Here is a 19,760-nt window from a genome sequence, read left to right as displayed (position 1 = left end):
TATTAACATATTAGCATAAAAGCAGTGACGGGTGTGTTTATTTATGGGGGGTGGAGTAGTATTGAGGAAAAAAAAAGCATAGCACAGGTACTAAGAAGAGTCAGGGGCTTGAAGCCTAGTTTGTAATATATTTATAAATAAAATAAATCACCAGTCTACCTTTTGTGTATATAGCATATTTATAATGGTGTCAGTGTTTGTTTTTTTTCTCCCACAGTCCACCATCTATCTCTGTACTATCAGATAACAAAGGAAGTAAAAAAAAAAACAGTGGAGTCTGGGAGATGGAGTACTTTTATGAAACACACTTTTAGCACACTTTTAAAACGACTAGAACTAGTCCTACTGCTGGGGAACAAAAACTGCAGCTTTCCATGTTCTTTGAGCTTTCAGGGCTGGTTTAAATATTCAGTATTGGATTCGTCTGTTGAGCTCCAGGTTGAACATTGACGCTCTGGGAAAGATGGGCGGAGTTAAAAGAAGAAAAAAAACTGGAAGAAGGACCGAGCAGTTCCTCTTCGCATTGAACGCTGTTGTCTGTAAACGGGCGAACAGAACGGAGTTCTAACAGGTTTCTCCGGGACTGGTTTTGGCCTTAAATCTGAACAGGGAAGGGTGGAGACCAGGAATGTGACGCGGCGCCATACCACAGTCTGTGGACTGGGGCAGAAACGAGTCTTCCCGGCCTGAATATCAAGTTATTTCAGCGGCGACAACCTTATTAAAGACTCAAAGGTAAGAAACAAAGTAAAGTCCTCTTCCGCTCGATCACCTTGAAGTTGTCGGTAAAATAAGAAACAACTTTGTGCATAAATCTGTGTACTATTTAGACCAGTATACACTCATGCACACAGACTGATTAGTAGTCAAGATGCTACTGGGCCGTGGTCATTTATTAGAAAGCATAATGAACGCTTATGCCCATGTCAATCTGCTTTGTTTTAAAGTTAGGGCGCATCCTTCCACACAGTGTGCATTGTAATGGGAGATAAACCAGACAAGTTTATTTAAATGTGATGTATATAAATAGGTATAAAAAAAGGGTTAAAAAGGTTTTTGATCATTATGGATTGAGAAGTTTCCCCACATCTGATGATTTGATAGTTTAATTTGAAACAAATTCAAGGCGTTTAATCAAATTGTATTTCTATGTAGTTAAACTACAAAACTACACTTATGATAAAAAAAATGAATATAAGATTTTTACATTATAAATCAGTTTGTAGCTCATTCCACACCTAATTTCTGTTGACTTTTAAGACTGAGTATTAATGAATGTTGCATTACAAGATTTCATGCCTAGTCTTGTCTTATCTGTTAGGACTTTGGTAGATATTTAGATCTTTATTAATGTGCTCATCCAGTACTACTGTGTTATATAACAATGACATTCATTTAAAATGTGCTTAAGTATAGTTTCACATAGAATGCTTAATGTATTTTCAGTTAGTGGATCTCTTATTATTTTGTATTATTTGCCTGTTGCTGAGAGTGCAGTCTTTATTTAAAGACTAACATAGTAAGGTTTATTAACATTTTGTTAACATTAACATGTTGTACCTAAGCAAATCTTTAAAAAATGACATAGATCTGCACTTAAGATCTGTGCTATAATACTCTGTGATTTTCTAGTCTGATGGAAAGTAAAAGAAAACAGGGAAGGTATTTAGAAATAACAGGCCTTGGCCTGACTTTACCAAAGGCAATGCTAGCCTGTCAAGTCTCTAAGATGTGGACTAAATTCATTGTGTACTAAACTGTAAAAATTAAGAAGCATTAACTTTATCTTTATAAAAAAAAGCTTTATCTATAGGCAAAGGAAATAAAATGAAAGTCTGCTAACATTTAAAAAGAACTTATTTCTATATAATTTAATAATAATGCAGACTTTTTAAGAAAGGTTAGGTAAGTCTGTTATGATATTTAATTGTTTTTCTTTTTTGGGTTTTAAAACATTGTCACATGTTTAGGCAGTACAGAGTAACTGATTAGTATTGCCAGTAGGCATGGCTAAATTTTACAACAGTACTTTGTTGTTAGAAGATTATAAGAAGTTAGCAAATTATATGATTAATTTCATTTTATATACACATATGCTTGTATCCATGCATTATAATATCATAATAACACATGGGAAAAGCAGGCCATGGCATCCATATTAAAGTGAAAGCAGATATGAAACTTATAAACAGGACATACCAACAAAATTTACAAATGGACAAAAGAAAACCTGTCAGAGAGGCTGGGGCTTTTATTAAGGTGGAGGGAATCATGAATAGCTACAAATTCCAGTTGATTTTACTGCAGACCCTTCAGGTGTTTACTGGTAAACAACTGAAGATGAAAAGGAATTTTGCATTTTAGCACGACAATGAACCAGGGAAAATAAAGGATTTTGAATGGTTTTCTTACTTAAATGCATTTAAAGACAGAGGATATATAGGCAATCCATCATTTCGTTAACTGGTAATTAAATTAGTAGCTTGAGTTGACCATAGTTTTATGCATATTGTATGGAAGAAATAAGATTCTTGGTGTTTGTATTAAATAAACCCTCAGGGCTTAAGCAATAACCTTTTACTCAGTGTTTCCCAACACCCTGCACTGTGCAATGTAGTGGGTCAGGCCATGAAAATAACTGAGTTATGTAAGATTAGATCTTAAAAATGACATTCATTACAAAAAAATGGTCTCACCATAATACTTACAAATGAAACTGTAAGAAACATATTTATTAAATACAGACTTAAAACAAAAAAGCTATTTAGAATATTTAGTTAGGACACTCCTGTGTTGAGGAATTGTGTTTTTTGATTGGGCTCCACAATCAATCAATGTTCACATTTTGGAACTGGAATAAAACCTTTCAATATTAAGATTTGACAGACAATTCTATCCAAAGTAGCATGTAAGTCAGATTACAATCTATTTAAACAAATCGACGATGATATAAGTGCAGCAAAATCACCAGAGGACTAAAAACAAATGCAAGGCAGAGGCAGGCTAGAGAGGCAACACAACTTTTGTTATATTTTATATTGCAATTACATTTGAAATCTGGGATTACATTTTTTGATTGTTGTTTATTGGTATAAGAGAAGCAAGATAGTTGGTATCTTTGGCTGTAAATTCAACCCTGTTTTTATATAAATGGTGTATTTTACAGCAGCAGACATGCAATCAGGTTTCAGGAGCTATGATCTGTTCAGAAGTCAATGTATAGCCTTTCACTGAGATTTTCTCCCTTGTTTTTAGTACATGTTCTTTGTATGTTGTTCATTTTTGATACTGTTAATAAAAGTACCTCGATAGTAAAGAGATTTAGCAGAGCTAGGTTTTTTTTAGGCCTGGTCATAATTAATATGGGGATTTATATTAAGATTTATAAGATAAAAACTTTTTGCTGTTTGTGATCACTGCAGCATACTTAAACTAAACTTCAGTGTTGAAACAATAGGAAATGTTAATGCCTCATGCCCAGGCTTGTGCATGCTTGCTGGGACATTTTATGTAGATAATTTCCTGTTGAGATCATTAGGTTTAATCTTAAAGGAATATGTGTCTAATTGCATTAAAAAAGGCACAAATTGGAAAATAACTAATGTTAATTGTATAAATGAAGCTAAAATATGACGGTTCTCTCAAAAGACATTGCTATTTAATGATATGTTAAAGTGACTAATGTAACTGTAAACAATCTGCCTGTCTTAAAGGATGAGCTACTCTGAATAACACAGCATTGCTACAGAAAACTGCCTTTGTTTCAAAAAACTTTTCCTTCTTCTGCCACCCTCCTTCCTTTACCCACAATGAGTCACTCACAAACCCTGTCCGAGTTTCCATGGTAACACACAGTACAAATAAATGCACACACTCAAAGGCAAGCCACAAATAACATACTGGAGCTATAACTGGCAAATATTTCAACCAATAGGATTTTATGTTCAGACTCAGACCTTTCTTAAATAAAAACCTGCATGACTATGGTTGTGTCTAAATTAGTTTTCAAATGTTTGGCTTTTATATAGTCAAATATTATCAATAATGACACCAATGACAGTAAATAAAGCATATAAAAGGTAAATTACATGAAATCTGTTTTCTTTTTGCAGATTGTGCTCCCTGCTCCATCATGGCCCATCGCTCCCAGTGTTCTTCAGTGGGAGACAACCCTCTGGATCCTAACTATCTGCCACCACATTATCGGGAAGAGTACAGACTGGCAATAGATGAGCTGGTGGAAAATGATCTTGAAGGATACTATAACTTTTTGCAAAATGCTAATGTTGTTGAGTTCTTGTCAAGGCCAGAAATTGACCACATTAAAACTACTTTACAAATTCCACAAAGTGTTGCATCTGTACCAGAACTGACATACCATGAAATGGATCAGGAGGGCTCTTCAGACACATACTGGCCACTGCACTCTGACTTGGATGCACCAGGACTAGAGCTTGGTTGGCCGTTGCAACAACACAGTTTTGTTGGTCCCACTGAAGTTACGACACTTGTAAACCCCGCAGACCCTGAAATGCCCAGCATCAAGGAACAGGCCAGGCGGCTCATTAAGTCTGCACAGCAGGTTAGTACATCAGTATAAAAATTATAGAGATTTTTGTATCTAACACAAATTCTAGAGGAACTGACCAGCACCCCAACGAACTAGCAGATAAGGATTCAGTATTTAACTGATATCTAATCAAACTGTAATTCCCTTTACCCAATAGGTCATTGCAGTGGTAATGGATATGTTCACAGATGTTGATTTATTTTCTGATTTGCTTGATGCTGCTCAACGGCATGTGCCTGTTTATATTCTACTGGATGAACAAAATTCCCATCACTTTGTTTCCATGGTGTCAAGCTGCAAAGTTAACCTGGATATGGTTCATGTAAGACCCAGTTACCTTCCTGTAATATAAAAAATACTCTAATCATTCAAATACATGCATATTATTCAGTGGTTTCCTGTTGAATGTGTGACAGATGATGCGGGTGAGGACTGTTGCTGGCATTACATATTTCTGTCGCACAGGAAAGTCATTTAAAGGACAGGTGATGGACCGCTTCCTTCTAGTTGACTGTAGAGCAGTGCTCAGTGGGAATTACAGGTAAGTTTAAGACTCTACACTTAAAAATCTGCTTTAAAAAATAAAAACAAAATAGGCAGTTAAAATGGTCTAATAGCATTAATCACTAAGTCAAAGAGTCACTCTTCTAATTTCAGAATTATTTTTTTTCTCCAGTTTTATGTGGTCGTTTGAGAAGATACACCGCTGCATAGCTCATCTGTTTTTGGGAGAACTTGTGGCCACATTTGATGAGGAATTTCGCATTCTCTTCGCTCAATCCCAGCCCCTTGTTGTTGAAAATTCCCTGGTGCCTATGCCACCTGATAACACTAATAGTTTCTTAAGTAACCAATTTGGAATGAAAAGGTCACAATCTCTAAGGAGTACTAGAGGATTTATTCGCCATCCTGAGCTTTTGGGATACCCGTTTGGAGGAGACCGGCTTGATACAGCTCTGACCTTCAGAAGGGATGATCCATTCCGCCAATCCTTTGAGACAGGAGGTGTTGCTTTGCAGGCTGGCAAGTTCAGTTCACATCAGATGAGAATGCAGCAGACTTTCTTGGAGCAAAACAGGCCAATGATTGCTTCACGTCAGCTAGAAATGAACGCGTATAAAAGACATAGCTATGCTGAAGGCACCCGAGAGAACTACTCCTCTTCTCGACAGTACATGAAGCAACGTGTCATGAACAACTTGGATGAGATTGAAACACACTATCAGAGAGACCAACAAGTGTATCAAAGTGAGCAAAGTGCATCCTCTTTTCGAAGTTCTGGTTTTTACCAGCTAGATCAATATTCTGACCCTATGTATCAACTTGAACCAGAAGCTCCAGACTGTCACAATGTGTTATCCTCTGAAGATCTTGGCCATGATCCAGAAAGCAGGCTTTATCAAGGCCCGGCTCATTTTGCTCAACCAAACCAAAAACGACCAACACTCAGTCATGCATATGCCTGTCAGAGCTCACCCACTCAACTTCATCCTCCAGACAATAAACAAATGCTCCCTGTTGAAGAGCAGGAAAGAGAGCCCAAAGACCCAAGTGTTAAGGAGGGATTGCGTAGCTGGAGGATCAACTCCTACCTTAATACTTACGAAAATGCTGGGGAAGAGGGCTTGCAACAACCTATAGGTCCAGATGCTTTTGACGAACCACAACCTGAAAGCAGACAATACAACCCAGAGGCTCCAGTGATTCGCTTTAACACACAAGAACCACCTACCATACCAAGTAAACCTAAATTTGATTTACGACCTCGATATGGTAAACCTATTTTACCAGACAGGAAGCAAGTAAAAGATGTAATCAGCAATCAGGCTTCTTCAGGAGCAGATTCTCAAAAGAGAGCAGATATTACAGATATACCACTCACATCAGCAGAAACAGATAGTGAAAAGGAGAAGGATTTAAAGGATGCAAAAAATTCAAAGGAGATCAGCATCACCAAACACGAATCATTCAGGAGCCGCATCAACCCAGTGCTGCAGAGGAGCTCACGGTTACGCTCCTCCCTCATCTTCAGTTCCTCAAAGTTAGAGCAACATAGTTCTGCAGCTTCTGGGGAGAAACTACCAGAAGATGAAGAGAACAACGCAATTAGAACCTCTTCAATTGTAGCAGAGATTTTAGAAAAGAGGAGGTCATTTTCTAGGGAGCCTTTTGACTGGAATAAGCATAAAATAATAGATGAAAAAGACAGTAAAGTGTTGATACAAGAAGAGCTAACTTCTCAAACAGAGGAGGACCCTGCTAAGAACACTAAAGAAATTAAAAAGGAATCTAAGGATCCTGTACTTGAAGAAAAAGATATTACAAAACAAACAGAACCTTCATTGGCAAAAGAGAAAAAGCCCTCAGTGGACATGAATGATCCAGCAAGCCGTCTGCAGTACTTTAAAGAGCTGTCTATACAGAGAAAGAACTCAAAAACAGAGGAAGCTTTAAAGAAAAGTAAAGAGCCACTTTCAAAAACGTCAGATCTAACTGATAATCAACCAAGTACAGCAGCAGCCACTGTTCCATCTTTTGTAGTCACTCCTGCAGTTACCATGACAACAACATCAACAACAATATCCACATCAACAACAGCAACAACAGTACAAATAGATTCTGCTGCAAAACCCTCTGTGGTAACAACAAATTCAAGGCTTAGTGAAGACAACATAGACAAGGGCAGTAGTATGATGATGGAGTCCACAGATGCAGCAAAGAAAGAGGCAGCTAAAGAACAAAAGTTACCAAAACCCTTTCCTTCACCTAAGTTTACACTAAAACCTTTCAAGAGTTCTCACACACGTCGCACGTCTTGTGGTGAAGATATTCTAACAGATGCAACAGATAATGAAAAAAGTGAACTTAAAAAGTCTCGAAGCCTCAGCTCATCAGGCATGCCACAGACAGAATCCAAGGAAAATGTTAGCTTAAGTCGCCAGGGCTCCAATTTGTCCCTCAATATTACAGGCTCAGAAAGCAAAGAGACAAAGCCTCTTGATTTTCTGAAGAAGCAAACACAGAGACTAAAAGGGTTTCTTGGGCCCAAAGGAGAGAAAAAGAATGCAGGTGGCTTAGGTAATGCAGAGGACAAGCAAATGAAAACTGTCCCTGAAGTATCAGAAGACTCTTCGAATAAAAGGAAAGAAACCCCTGATTCAATATCAACATCAACAACTGACAATTCCAAATCAAGCAATAAGCTGAGTCCATCTCGTTATCAGTCCTCTACCTCTACTGTGCTATTCAGCAGCAACCTCAGGGATGACACCAAGGTAATACTTGAGCAAATCTCTGCAAATAGCCAGAAGAACAGACAGGAGCTGGCTAAGCAAGCTGATGAGACTGGAAATGCTGAGGGAGAAAAAGGAGCCCATGTTTCAAATCGTGACTGTGAGCCATACCAGCGATTCCAGAATCAAAACAGGTTCAACCGAGCTCAAGCCAACCCTCAGGAGCGGGACAGCCTGCTGAAGAGAATAGAGAGTATGCGCAAAGAGAAGAAGGTCTACAGCCGCTTTGAGGTAGTCTGATAATGTCAATTGTTAATTATAGAAAAAAAAAGTAGTCTGATGAGATATTAGAAAGATATTGTTTTCCAAGCTAGCTAGGCCTGACTCCCAACATACATTCTTTATTTTATTTTATTTATTTGTTTATTTATTTGTTTATTTGTTTGTTTATTTATTTATTATGTATTTATTAATTTTTTGCTTGTGTTTTTTTTGTTTTTTTATGGGGGGGAAGGAAAATGTTGCATACAACTATGTTGGTTATTGTTATCCAAATGTCTTCACGCTTTTTTTTTGTATGCAAACCTATAAATATATGAAACAGAGAAAGATCTTGTTCAACTTACATATGTCCTTTCATCTCTCCACAGATGGGGAATAACCTTGGATAAAAGCATGGCAGAGTGGGCGTAAATTCTACAAAAAGGTCTGAGACCTCAAAAAAGTGCCAGCAACTGATGTGATAAACTCTGAAAAAGAGCATTGAAAAAACACAAACTCAAATCTGAGGAGAGTGACTAAAGTGAAAGGAATATTCCTCAGACTGTGCCAATCTTGGGCCAGCAGTTAAGACACTTTGCCCTTGAAAGGCAACTGCGCACACTGCCTTAAAACATGAAAACAATGAGACATTATCCCTGCTGGATAAGTTAACACAACTGGCCAAAAAAGTGTTTTGATTTTAAGACGTTTCATGATTTGTGCATTTGTAAGTTTGTGCAGAGTTCAGTGTTTATGAATTTTTTTAGTGATACGCCACTCTCAGGTGTGTAGAGTGTACTGACATGACTAGACGAAAGTATGTCATTAAGTGAGGGAAAAAAACTCTCAAAAAAAAAACACTACCCCAAGACACATCATGCCGCAACCACACCTGTGGTTTAGCTGTGCCAATGGAATACATGCATTAAAGAGTCTAAACAGGGTTGGTTGAGGGTGGAAAATGAGATGGTATGAGACAGGCAAAAAAAAGAATGTAGTGGAAAATCTCACCAATAGCAAGAGGGAAAGAAAAATGAAAGAAAAGGAAAGTTTTGAGGATTGTTAAGGCAGTCACGGTCACTATTATGCTGGAACACAAGCGAGAATTAACAGGCAGGGCAGACATGTTCTGATCTTAATAACAGCAACAAAACAAATTTGAAGATTTTTTCTTTTGGATTATTTAGGACCTAAATGGTGGGACAGTCAAGTCAAAATTATAAACAAAACTATGGAATTAAAAATCTTGAAGGAAAAATTTAGAATACGATTTTTGGGGGGGATTTTTTAATGCATACTTAGGATATTATAATCAGTAGGCGCTTTTGACTTTACTGTCTCATTAACTTTGGAAGACAATGTACTTTATATGAGTCAAATCTGACATTTAGAAAATAACCCTGACAAAAAAGGTGAATTTTATCATTTTTTGGTTAAATAACTAGTCTCAAGACTGGGCCTAGTCTTTATATTGTCAGTGAAAAATCTTATTATTGTACCAAACAAACCGTTACTGTTAAAGACCAAAGAACTACCAGTGCCTCTAATTAGTTGCAAGCTGTAAAATTATTACATTTTACTATTGAAACTATGTTGATTATACTTTATCTTCATTATCAAATTTGGTGAACATACTGTAAATTTTGTATTATGTTAACAAATAAAAACTGAAATTCTGCAAAGGTGGTTTTGTACCATTTACTTTTAATTATTTGTGTATAGCCAGAACTGCCAAAATGGTCATGTGAGGAACAACAGAGCACAAAAAATGCAAAAAAATAAAAATCAAAAACAGTGTCATTTCTGTGTAAGATCAGTCTGTATTGCTTCACTGTGAAAGTAAAATACATTTTTCTGAAAGACAAAAGGTGTGATATCATTAACAGGTATGTGAAGTGTACGTGCATGTGTGTGTATCTCAGGTATGTGAAATATGTATAAAAGATTCACCATGCGTCTGTGTCACAGCATCCAGATCCATATTTGTGCTTTGGAAATTACTCAGTTCTGCTTGCAAATTTGCCACCTGCTCCAACTTCTGTTGCTCTACATTGGAGACACATATATCATATATGTGGAGGACATAATGTATCAGTTGCACCTAAAATTGATTTAGATACCGTAGATTCCAAACATTTACTTACCAGCTTTCAGCAATTGCTCTGTGGTGTATTCAGCAGATTGTACCTCAGTAGGGAGTCTCTCTGGAGTCTGATGAAGATAAAAGAATATAGATGCAATTAAACTAATACAGAAATGTTAAATGAGTACCTTGTCCAAACTGTATATGGAATATATAGGTAAAGACGTTTAGGCTTAAGTGTAATGTTTCTGTTCTTTAGAGCCCACTTACAAACAGAGTGCATAAATTCTTATGCTGTCCAATCAGCTGCAGCAGTTGATTTTCAAACTTCATCCTAGGAAAGTATCAGCTGCATTTAATGTCACATGCAGCTACAGAGTACCTATTATTAATAATATATTAATTACGTAATCTATTAATGTAAATTTTTAACGTAACCTTTTTAATAAAATGTTTTTAAAGATTCATAATACAAGGAATACCGAATTTTCCTGAGTCTCAAGTTGGTTTCTTGAATTTGACAGCTGTACTGTTGCACAAGTTCCTCTTTCTGTTGTTTTAGCTCACACTGCCTGCATGGACATGGCTGGGATATTACCACAGTAAACCACCCAACAGCTGTCATTATGAGTGACATTTAATAACAGTCCTTTCCAAAGTTCCAAAGTTCAAACATAATAACGTTATTCTGGCAGGTGGTGTGTGAGTAATAGTGAACACAAAAAGGCTGTTGACGATTCAAGGACAGTAAAAGCATTTAGAAACAAAGTCCACTCCATACAAATCACACAGTTATTGTGACTACCTTTCAGCATACCTTAATAAGGAAATGTGCCATAATATTTCCTGTTTCACTTTATTCACAAATTTTGCCTTCCAGTGATGTAAAACTGATCATAAGATCAGAAATAGTTAAGTTCCTGAACATACAGTATGATATGTATGCTATATATTACACTATTGAAACAAACATAAAAATTATTAACAAAAAAAAACCTACTAAATGACAAAAATAATCTACATAAGTAAAAAGTATGTTTTAATGTCTCTTTTTAATCCTCAACCATTATTGGCATATGCAGTGGATTAGAAAAAAAAAGAACTATTGTAGTATCAGGCTACAACATGACAAATCTGAAAAACGTGAAGGGGTCTGAATACTTTCCGAATCCATTTTATGTGTTTATCTATACAAGGCTGGGCTTGAATTTACTCAATTAAAGAACAAATTGCAGACAAAATTCTCACAGAGTTCAGAATAATAACATACAGTACCACAAAATATACAATGTATTATTTGTCTGTTGGGTTTCGTGTATAGAATTTTAAAAAACTAACTTAATCCAAGATTACTGGAGAGTAAATTTGATGCAATAAATTTTAAATATACAAGTCATCATCTTGTATAAGCATCACCATAGGAAACTTCTGTTTGAATGCATGGTTATAACTACAACCAACTGCCTATGAAAAAGTCAACAGCACTTGCTGTAAATGCATAAATACATATATGTATATGATACACTAGAAAAGGCTAAAAATGTGTTTTGTATACAATTTATTTAATGTATTATTATATTTGGAAAACTTTACTCACTTCTGTGACTCTTGTTCTAGGTCGACACATTTTAATTGAAGAGATCTGAGTTTTTCTATGATGATATATGAATAAAAACATGAATATTTTCTATAACTGTCATAAAAACACATTGTCCAGAAAAGTCAAAGTTCCATTTTAAATAAGGGGAGTACTACAAATAACTACTTTAATAATATATTAATGCACATGGACAAGGTACCTCATAAACATAGGATACTGAATTGCCAGTGGATGTTGCTTATGACTGCAAATGTGCTTAGACATGGTACAGACAATTTACTATACCTTCTTTTTCATTCAAAATTCCCTGTAGATTTAAGACCTCAGCAGTCACTGTGGAAGCGAACAAAAACTGGTCGTATGTATTGGTAATACACTGTGTACTATAGTTGTGCATAGTGTAAAATATTTCACTAGTCTGAATATTTATACATTACTTACATGCATTGTCTTCATCATGTAAAGTATTTTTCAGCAAAAGGGCCTCCTTCACTTCCTCGTCAAGAACTAACTTGACTGCCAGTGGATACATGGGATGAATGTAAGGTTGTTTTTTTTAGGTTAAAATACTAAAAGGAATGCTTATACAATACTTCTGCCCCAACAACATATATAAATAATATAAATAATCATTTAAATGTTTGTAAACTGACCTTGTTGTAACTTTTTGAGATTACTTAACATCTCCTCTATTTTCATGCCTGTCTCTTTGGCTATTAAAAAAAAAATATATATATATATATATTTATATATTATTAAGTTCTTTAGAAAAACACAGATACAGCATACAGTTAATACTAAAAAAATAAAAATTACAGCATGAAGTCTGGCTATTAGATTTAAATGATAGTTGATAGTTTATTAAGCACATCTACCTTATTTGTGGTGGTGGCAAATAGTTATGCTAGGCTCTGTATTGTAGGTTTATTTAATACAATGTTCAGATGGTGTAGATATCTGTAGATATCTTACTATAATAACATATTTGATTCATATTTATACATATATATTGATGAATAGACATTTTTCTTTACACGAATGTAGAAATTTCTTCCATATTCACCTTATAAATTAAAGTATACAATGACTGTCATTAGACTGATCAAAATAAAACTAATTACCAGGAGTCTGCAGAAACCTGAAGACATCTTCAACATTGAAGGATGACTCTGGTAGACAGTAGATTTTATGTTATAGTACTTTTTACAAGTTTTGTTTACGAGATATTTATTATATGATGCCTGCATTATTGAGTCGGTATATATATATATATATATATATATATATATATATATATATATATATATATATATATATATACACACACACATCTCAAATGTACTGACTCAATATATATAGTAATATATACAATTTAAAAAAATATAAAAATTAATTGAAATTAAATAACCAACAGATTAATCTACCATACTTTTTCAATTGATTAGCTAGTGTTGAAGTAGCACGTTTAAAAAAATCGTTTTTATTATTTTTTTTCTTGCTTAAACTTACCAACTACACTCATATTTCCGCTGAAATCTGTATGTTAACAGTTTATCGAGTAAGTTTATGCGTTGTTGTTACTTCAAATAGTAGATAACAAAATAGTGTTAGCTACCTAGCTAGCCCAAAATTTAAAAAAAGATGTCAGTTGGTATTAACGTACAGTTGACAATTAAACTGTCCTCGCGCGCTAAGATCCATTTAGTGGCTTGATTTATGAACGAAATTTGCGTGAAGCCATACATGTCGGTTATAAAATGCAAATATTCCAGCGGTTTAGAAACCGTGAATATTGAGGTTTTCACGTTATTTCACCCCTGACATGTTTGGTTAAAGCTTTCTGGTTAATCTCCTGTTCAATACATTGGTATCTAGAAGTACAAAGCAAAGTTCGTTAAAGCTAACATTTACCAACATTTGGTGGAACCTTTTGAAAGAGGTTGAAGACGTAATAGCACCATAATCTGGTAAAATGAAATACTACCAACAGTAATTTAGTTTGTAGTGGGGACTGATTGTGTTCAGGTTTTATTTCATTCAACTAATGACAATAATAATAATTAAAAAAATGTTTTAAGCGCCATCTAGTGACCAAAACACTGAACAAAACTAAACCAGTTAACGCACACACACCTTTTCCTGTTTGATGTCATACGTTGTACTGTTACCACATGGTTAGCTGATTGAATAGTCAACTGTTTATCTATATAACACCATACAACAACCATGCTGAACCAAAGTGTTTCACAGCATTAAAATAAATGACAAAACAATGCCTATTGCAATATGATGTCAAATAAAATGGCAACAAAATATACAAAACGCAGAAAATTATTATAAACTAAAAGCCAAAACAAAAGAATAACTGCACAAAATATGCAGGTGTACCTTATAAAATGGGACAGTGACCGTATAACTGTAGCTGATGTATGAACCCAGACTATTTATTATTTGCTCACTATGTTAACATATATAATATACATTCATACAATTCAATAATACACTAATCTATCAGGATTACACTTAGCTTTTTTTTTTTTTTTTAAGACCTTTTTTCTTGGTCAGGGGTTTCATGTCTAATGTAAATGTGTCGAATGATAACTAAAAATAGTTCTTTAATCATATAATTTTTCATGTATTCATGCACAAATTACTACTGGTATTTTAGTAATGGCATAAAAGCAAAGTTTACTGCAAAAAAAAAAAAAAAGAGAAAGAAATAAGTTTTTGACTTTAACCAAAATCTAACTTTTTGAAAATGTAATTTTATGCAAAAATCATGTTGTACATTATGCAACTGAAAAGCCCAGAACAGAGCCATGTGGAACACCAAATCAGAAATCCTGAAATTAGCATATATTCCATAAACTATTTACATTTAACTTGTAATCTTTACATAGTCAGCACATGCAGCCATAAAATAAGCCAAACAATACACACATTTGAGATTTTTATTTAGCAAAATGTATCTAAACAAATACAACAAAATAGGAAAAGAAAAGCTCAAGCTTCTCACAAACATCCAAATCTCCAAACATGTAAATGCTTTCAAAATAATATTCATTCATAACAGTCAAGGTAAAACTATTAAAAAAAACCAACCCAAAACAAACTCAAAACAGTATTGTCTTTTATAAACAAAGACAAGCTCATATGGCCAATAAAAGAATTACAGAGAATTTTACAGAACATCACACATGTATCACTAATATTCACTGCATTTATAAGAGCTGGCCATGAAACAATTATACAGACTAATGTACAGAACAGGAATATGAGACCATATATAAATGACTTAGAAATAAAAAAGTAGGTCATATTTGAAAATAAAAGATTAATGCTTGTTTTGGCTGTTTACTTTGTTTTGAACAGCATTTGAAGTCCTTTGCTTTGGCAGGTTCTTCTTCAGTTCTTTTTCTGTAATAGAGTGACAGAAAAACTAATCATCAACCACTATCCCAAATAATCATACATGTAGGCTGTCATTAATTCAGGTATACACTGTAAAACTGAGCTCTCTAATTGATATGAGCATTTCAGCAAATGAATTCCACACATTTCCATTAATCCCACATTAACTTTTAAATAAAAAATATAACTAGCACATAAATTATATATAGGGCATATTGTAACCAATTGCACCAACTATCTCAACCACAATATTACACTGAAACTGAACTCAGCAGATTATCTAATAACACTAGCAACACATCATTTATACAGCTTGTGACAGAAGTTATGACAGATAGACATTGTTTCAATACATATTTGTGAAAACATACTCCAGCTCAAGGCAAATTAAGAATGTAGAGGATATATGGTTAATTATTTATTGCGCAGTTTCCAACATACAGGTTTATTTGGGACTTACTTGTGGCCAGCTAGCCAGTGGGTAAACACCATGTTCAAGTGCAGGGATGGAACTGACATTTTCATCATCTGCTGCAGTTTGGTTAGTGTGAAGAGCCTGATTGTAAGAATAGCAAGCATAGTAGGCTTGACATGTCTCTGGGTCCTTAAATGATTGAATTTGTTGGTGAATCTGTTGATGTACTGGTAAACCTTGATAATCTGTATGTGACATGTGTGCAGAGTTTGCATTCATTAAATCTGTAGCATTTGTAGAAATACCTGGGGCCACCGATTCATAATTCATGGCCCTTTCACGTACTGGCAGATAATCAGATGCCGCTGTATTAAATGCAGCAGTATCTGAAGGGTATTCAGTATGCTTATACATGGGATATTGAGGAGTCATTGCATAATCAGGCGTCACTTGACTGGTGATAGAAGTCGCTCTGCCATGATTGGATACCAGAAATTTACCTGGAATATTCCTGTTGTAATTGTGCACTGAGGATGCAATGAACTGCTGCTTTAAAGCTCCAGTATCAGCAGAATTTTCAGCTACTGTGTTTGTAATGGTCATACTGGCTGTTTCAGGGCTGAACTGTTGATTTTCATAATTCCAGGCATCCCCTCTTAAGCTCTTGCTCACTGAAGGTCGTTTTTCAGACAGCCGAGCAATTTCTTGGCCCTTCATGGACGAGAGAGCACTAATTGTGTTCGGACACGAGTCCTTTTGCTGAGGTGCAGTAATGGAGGATGAGGTGTCCTGATTTTCACAGTTTTTAAGCACATTTTTGTGCATGGGTGTAGTTCTTTTATAAGTATGAGAATTGGGGTTTATACTATTAGAAGACTTTGGATCTGTTGTTGGAATAAAATATAAAGATCTATTAGGATTGGCTGTGGTCAAAATAGAGGACTCCTGTTAGAACTGTGTATCATTGCCTAAATCACTACCTGAGGTCATGCTTTGCTTTACTGAAGAATCTGGTGTTTCCTGGTTTTTCCCCATGGTAGGGAACTGTTTCAAAAGGCTGGATGGTACATCAGGGCATTGTTTTTTCTCTGGAAAGGACTGAAGTGGTAAATCTTCTTGAACAGCTCTGCGCTTTAAAGCTCTCCTTGGTTCATGTGAAACTAGAAAAGAACAGAAAAGCACTGAGTTTTTAAAAATATTTTTTAATGACTAGTTTAATTTGTGGTTTCATAACTTACTCATGCCAGGTTGCTGTTGTGAATATTGGGTTATGTCTGTTTCCATTCTCTCCTGTTTTATTAATTCTAATAAAAGATAAAAGTACATTATAATTAACTAGTTATTAGTTTTTAGACAAACCTCTATCTGATCTACACAAAACATACTCTATACTTAAACCACTATCCATGCCACATAATCACACAATTTAGCATTCATCAGGTTAAGGAAAGTATACAGACTCTGTACCTGATAATAATAAAGTGTCTTATATATAGCCAACATGCTGATTATAGAATGCTCACTTTTTTTGATCTTGGGAGAAATGCAGGTTTTGAGAGCACAAAGTTTCTTCCCTTTTCTGATTTTCTGCAAATGTATGATGGCTAAGAGAAAAGAGAACAAAGAAAGAAGAAGCAAACTTGGTTGGAAATAGAACACATGAAAACATGCATTGCTTGTATAATGATACGTCAATGCAGTTACCTTTATCATATGACATAGCTTTTACTTCCTTTAGGTCATCACAGTTTAGTTCCATCACCTAAACCAGACAAGACAAAACACAAGATTGACATTGATACCACTAACAATAATAATCCAAAAAAGAAGACAACTATGTGCTATTCCTTTAAAGCCTAGTGACGAGTATGTGGTCCATCTACTATAAGTGTCATTCACCTGTGGATCACCAGGCTCATCCTCATTGTCCACCTTTGCTTTGTGAGCAAATTTCATTAGCTTCTTGGAGTTCTCACGTCTACTATCAGAATCAGACCAGTCCTCAAACATATGTGGGTAACGTCTTTTCTATTGAAAACACAAATTCTTTGGATTGAGCTGTGGTTCTGTGTGATTTGCATTTTCCATTTTGCCTATTCAAACACAAGCTGTAATTGATTACCTGATTAATGAAAAAAATAAATGATTAAAATTAATAAATAAAAATCACAATAACTATGGTCCAAGCTCAAGTATAAAAAGCATACTGCTTTTTCTTAAGAACAACCAAATAAACTGCTACAGCGAAGCTAGTAAGCTTTCTTTTCGACTGTCTACACGTTCATCTTATCTGCAGAATGCTGTGTAGTCTCAGTGATATCAAATTGGCTTCACAGTCAAGGACACGTGGCTGCAAAGCATATTTTTGACTGAATTTTAAACTGCACACTGCACAAAGCTAAAATTATTAACACAATTCTCAACAAAACTGATTAATAATGTAGTGATCCTTTTGCAAATGTCCATATAAACTGGCAGATAAGTTACCAAAAACGTGCTTTCTTGATATATTTTTTAGTGCCACAAGAATCGTACAAGCTCTTCATGTCCGGATGGATTAAAAAAAAACAGCGTATATTGTTGGGAGAGAAAAAAAAGAACTGATGTCAGTTCTTTGCTAATAGCAATACATACTAAAAGGATAAATCTCCCCCTGTAGCAAGTTAGACAATATACTGTAGTTATGTGTGACATTATGATAGGGAGGATCCTTTGTCAAGGATGTATTGTGTGTAATGAATTTACATTTCTTACATTTAAATTTCTGGCATTTTGGCAGACATTTTGGCATTTAGAGCAACCTACATGTTTCTCATTTTTACAACTGAGCAATTAAGGGGTTTTTTACACCTGGTCACTTCATACGTTTTCTGTGATCAGATAGCTATCCGATCGTAAAAAGACCAGGTGTAAATGCCCTCCGAAACGGTTTCGAGACGGATATAAATCCGATCGTTCAAACCACTTCAGGAGGTGGTCTGGGATGCATTTCAGATGAAACTGGACAGGTGTAAATGAATGTGGTTGTTCAAGCCACATACGTCAGCGCTATAATCCTCCCAAACGGAAGTACGTCACTTGCAGGTGACTCGTGAGTTGTGCATCTCACCAGAAACAAATGTTTTCCCACCAGTGCTGTCTCCGGTCTTTCACCCAGGTGTCTCGTTGGGTCTTAAAATGCAGCAAACAGTAAATGCTGTTTTTTTCTAGCAACCGCATACACCAAAGCGTGTTCCATTTCAATTACCCGGAAATGATGTAAAATATATTTGCATTTTGGTTGGGAGTAGAAAGAGCGGATCGATATCCGATTCGCCAAGACGCATTTATGTGGCCTAATGTAAATGGAACAGTTTTAACAAATCAGATAGCTATCGGATCAGAGAAAACACATGAAGTGACCAGGTGTAAAAAGGCCCTAAGAGTTAAGGGCCTTGCTTAGGGGCCTAGCAGAGGCAATTTGGTGGTCCTGGGATTTGGACCCTCAAGCTTCTGATCAGTAGTCCAACACCTTAATCACTGAGCTACAACCCCCTGAAGCTCCCTACTGAATTGCATTAAGGAGTTTGATCGGTATAAAGGATGATTCTTTTTTAAAATGACATTAAACAATTTGACATCACATGAAACTGGAAAGATAAACTCCTGCTTCCTCCAGGGGTTTAGATCATGCTGTGGCTTAATTAGCCAAATAATAAAAACAGAGACTTTTTGTCTCAAATCCAATAGGACTCACCAGGTAATTATATCTGTGGCCAGATTTTACCAGGTGGTAGTTGATAAGTTTAGGTTCAAGCATGGTGGAGCAGGACACACATAAGTCCAGCAAAGCCTGACCATCATTTCTGCACTCAATCACTGCACTCAGGCCTGCGGCAAACAAGTACACACATCAGAAAATAATGAAAAATAATAAACAAATTTTATACCATAAAATTACCAGATACTCACCAACCAAAGCATCGGCCTCTGTTCTATTTTTGGTGCTATAATTCAAATCAGTGTGCTTGAGGGAATTCCCTGCATAGGCAATAAAGTTCAATCAAACGCTGGTATATTAAAAAAATCAGTGCAGTTTTTCTGACATTTTAAATGTGTGACAAAATATTGTGTATTCAAAATTAGAATTATTAATATAATTATTACAAGAACAAGAATTGTCTTAACTAAACTAATCTTATGCCATC

At 35.3% G+C, this 19,760-nt stretch overlaps 3 protein-coding genes across 17 annotated transcripts in view; 1 reads left to right on the top strand and 2 right to left on the bottom strand.

The window, feature by feature from the left end:
- The first annotated feature begins 469 nt into the window (after nucleotides 1–469).
- Nucleotides 470–9,856, top strand: fam83hb (family with sequence similarity 83 member Hb). The gene is made up of 6 exons (XM_027175804.2): nucleotides 470–735; nucleotides 4,113–4,582; nucleotides 4,728–4,892; nucleotides 4,987–5,111; nucleotides 5,247–8,094; nucleotides 8,454–9,856. The coding sequence occupies exons 2-6, from the start codon at nucleotides 4,133–4,135 to the stop codon at nucleotides 8,472–8,474; spliced, it is 3,609 nt and encodes a 1,202-aa protein (XP_027031605.1). The 5' UTR covers nucleotides 470–735; nucleotides 4,113–4,132; the 3' UTR covers nucleotides 8,475–9,856.
- Nucleotides 9,785–13,591, bottom strand: si:ch211-199g17.9 (uncharacterized protein LOC108180085 homolog). Of its 2 annotated transcripts, XM_047808024.1 has the most exons (11): nucleotides 13,257–13,590; nucleotides 12,869–12,916; nucleotides 12,401–12,460; nucleotides 12,189–12,263; nucleotides 12,033–12,080; nucleotides 11,745–11,799; nucleotides 10,630–10,719; nucleotides 10,418–10,481; nucleotides 10,209–10,275; nucleotides 10,015–10,110; nucleotides 9,785–9,918 (listed from the first exon to the last, which is right to left on the bottom strand). In XM_047808024.1, the coding sequence occupies exons 1-11, from the start codon at nucleotides 13,267–13,269 to the stop codon at nucleotides 9,893–9,895; spliced, it is 642 nt and encodes a 213-aa protein (XP_047663980.1). In that variant the 5' UTR covers nucleotides 13,270–13,590; the 3' UTR covers nucleotides 9,785–9,892. The 2 variants fall into 2 exon arrangements, with proteins under 2 accessions (XP_047663980.1, XP_047663979.1); XM_047808023.1 differs by lacking the exon at nucleotides 9,785–9,918 and having other exon boundaries at nucleotides 9,933–10,110; nucleotides 13,257–13,591.
- A 1,093-nt stretch (nucleotides 13,592–14,684) lies between these two features.
- si:ch211-199g17.2 overlaps nucleotides 14,685–19,760 on the bottom strand; it is a 58,435-nt gene continuing 53,359 nt past the window's right edge. For 11 of the 14 annotated variants that reach the window (XM_047807735.1, XM_047807731.1, XM_027175567.2 and 8 more), the window contains 9 exons: nucleotides 19,525–19,593; nucleotides 19,310–19,443; nucleotides 17,473–17,601; nucleotides 17,278–17,335; nucleotides 17,097–17,177; nucleotides 16,812–16,877; nucleotides 16,554–16,733; nucleotides 15,619–16,457; nucleotides 14,685–15,164 (listed from right to left, as the gene is read on the bottom strand). In XM_047807735.1, the coding sequence (XP_047663691.1) occupies nucleotides 15,153–15,164; nucleotides 15,619–16,457; nucleotides 16,554–16,733; nucleotides 16,812–16,877; nucleotides 17,097–17,177; nucleotides 17,278–17,335; nucleotides 17,473–17,601; nucleotides 19,310–19,443; nucleotides 19,525–19,593 (1,568 nt within the window). In that variant the 3' untranslated portion in view covers nucleotides 14,685–15,152. The remainder of the gene's footprint in view (nucleotides 15,165–15,618; nucleotides 16,458–16,553; nucleotides 16,734–16,811; nucleotides 16,878–17,096; nucleotides 17,178–17,277; nucleotides 17,336–17,472; nucleotides 17,602–19,309; nucleotides 19,444–19,524; nucleotides 19,594–19,760) is intronic. The other 3 variants (XM_047807733.1, XM_027175578.2, XM_047807734.1) reach the window with 3 other exon arrangements.

The sequence above is a fragment of the Tachysurus fulvidraco genome, chromosome 24 (assembly GCF_022655615.1).
Source record: "Tachysurus fulvidraco isolate hzauxx_2018 chromosome 24, HZAU_PFXX_2.0, whole genome shotgun sequence".
Classification (NCBI taxonomy): Eukaryota; Metazoa; Chordata; class Actinopteri; order Siluriformes; family Bagridae; genus Tachysurus; species Tachysurus fulvidraco.
Note: the sequence above shows the minus strand (reverse complement) of the source record. Positions and strands in the feature narration are given on the sequence as shown.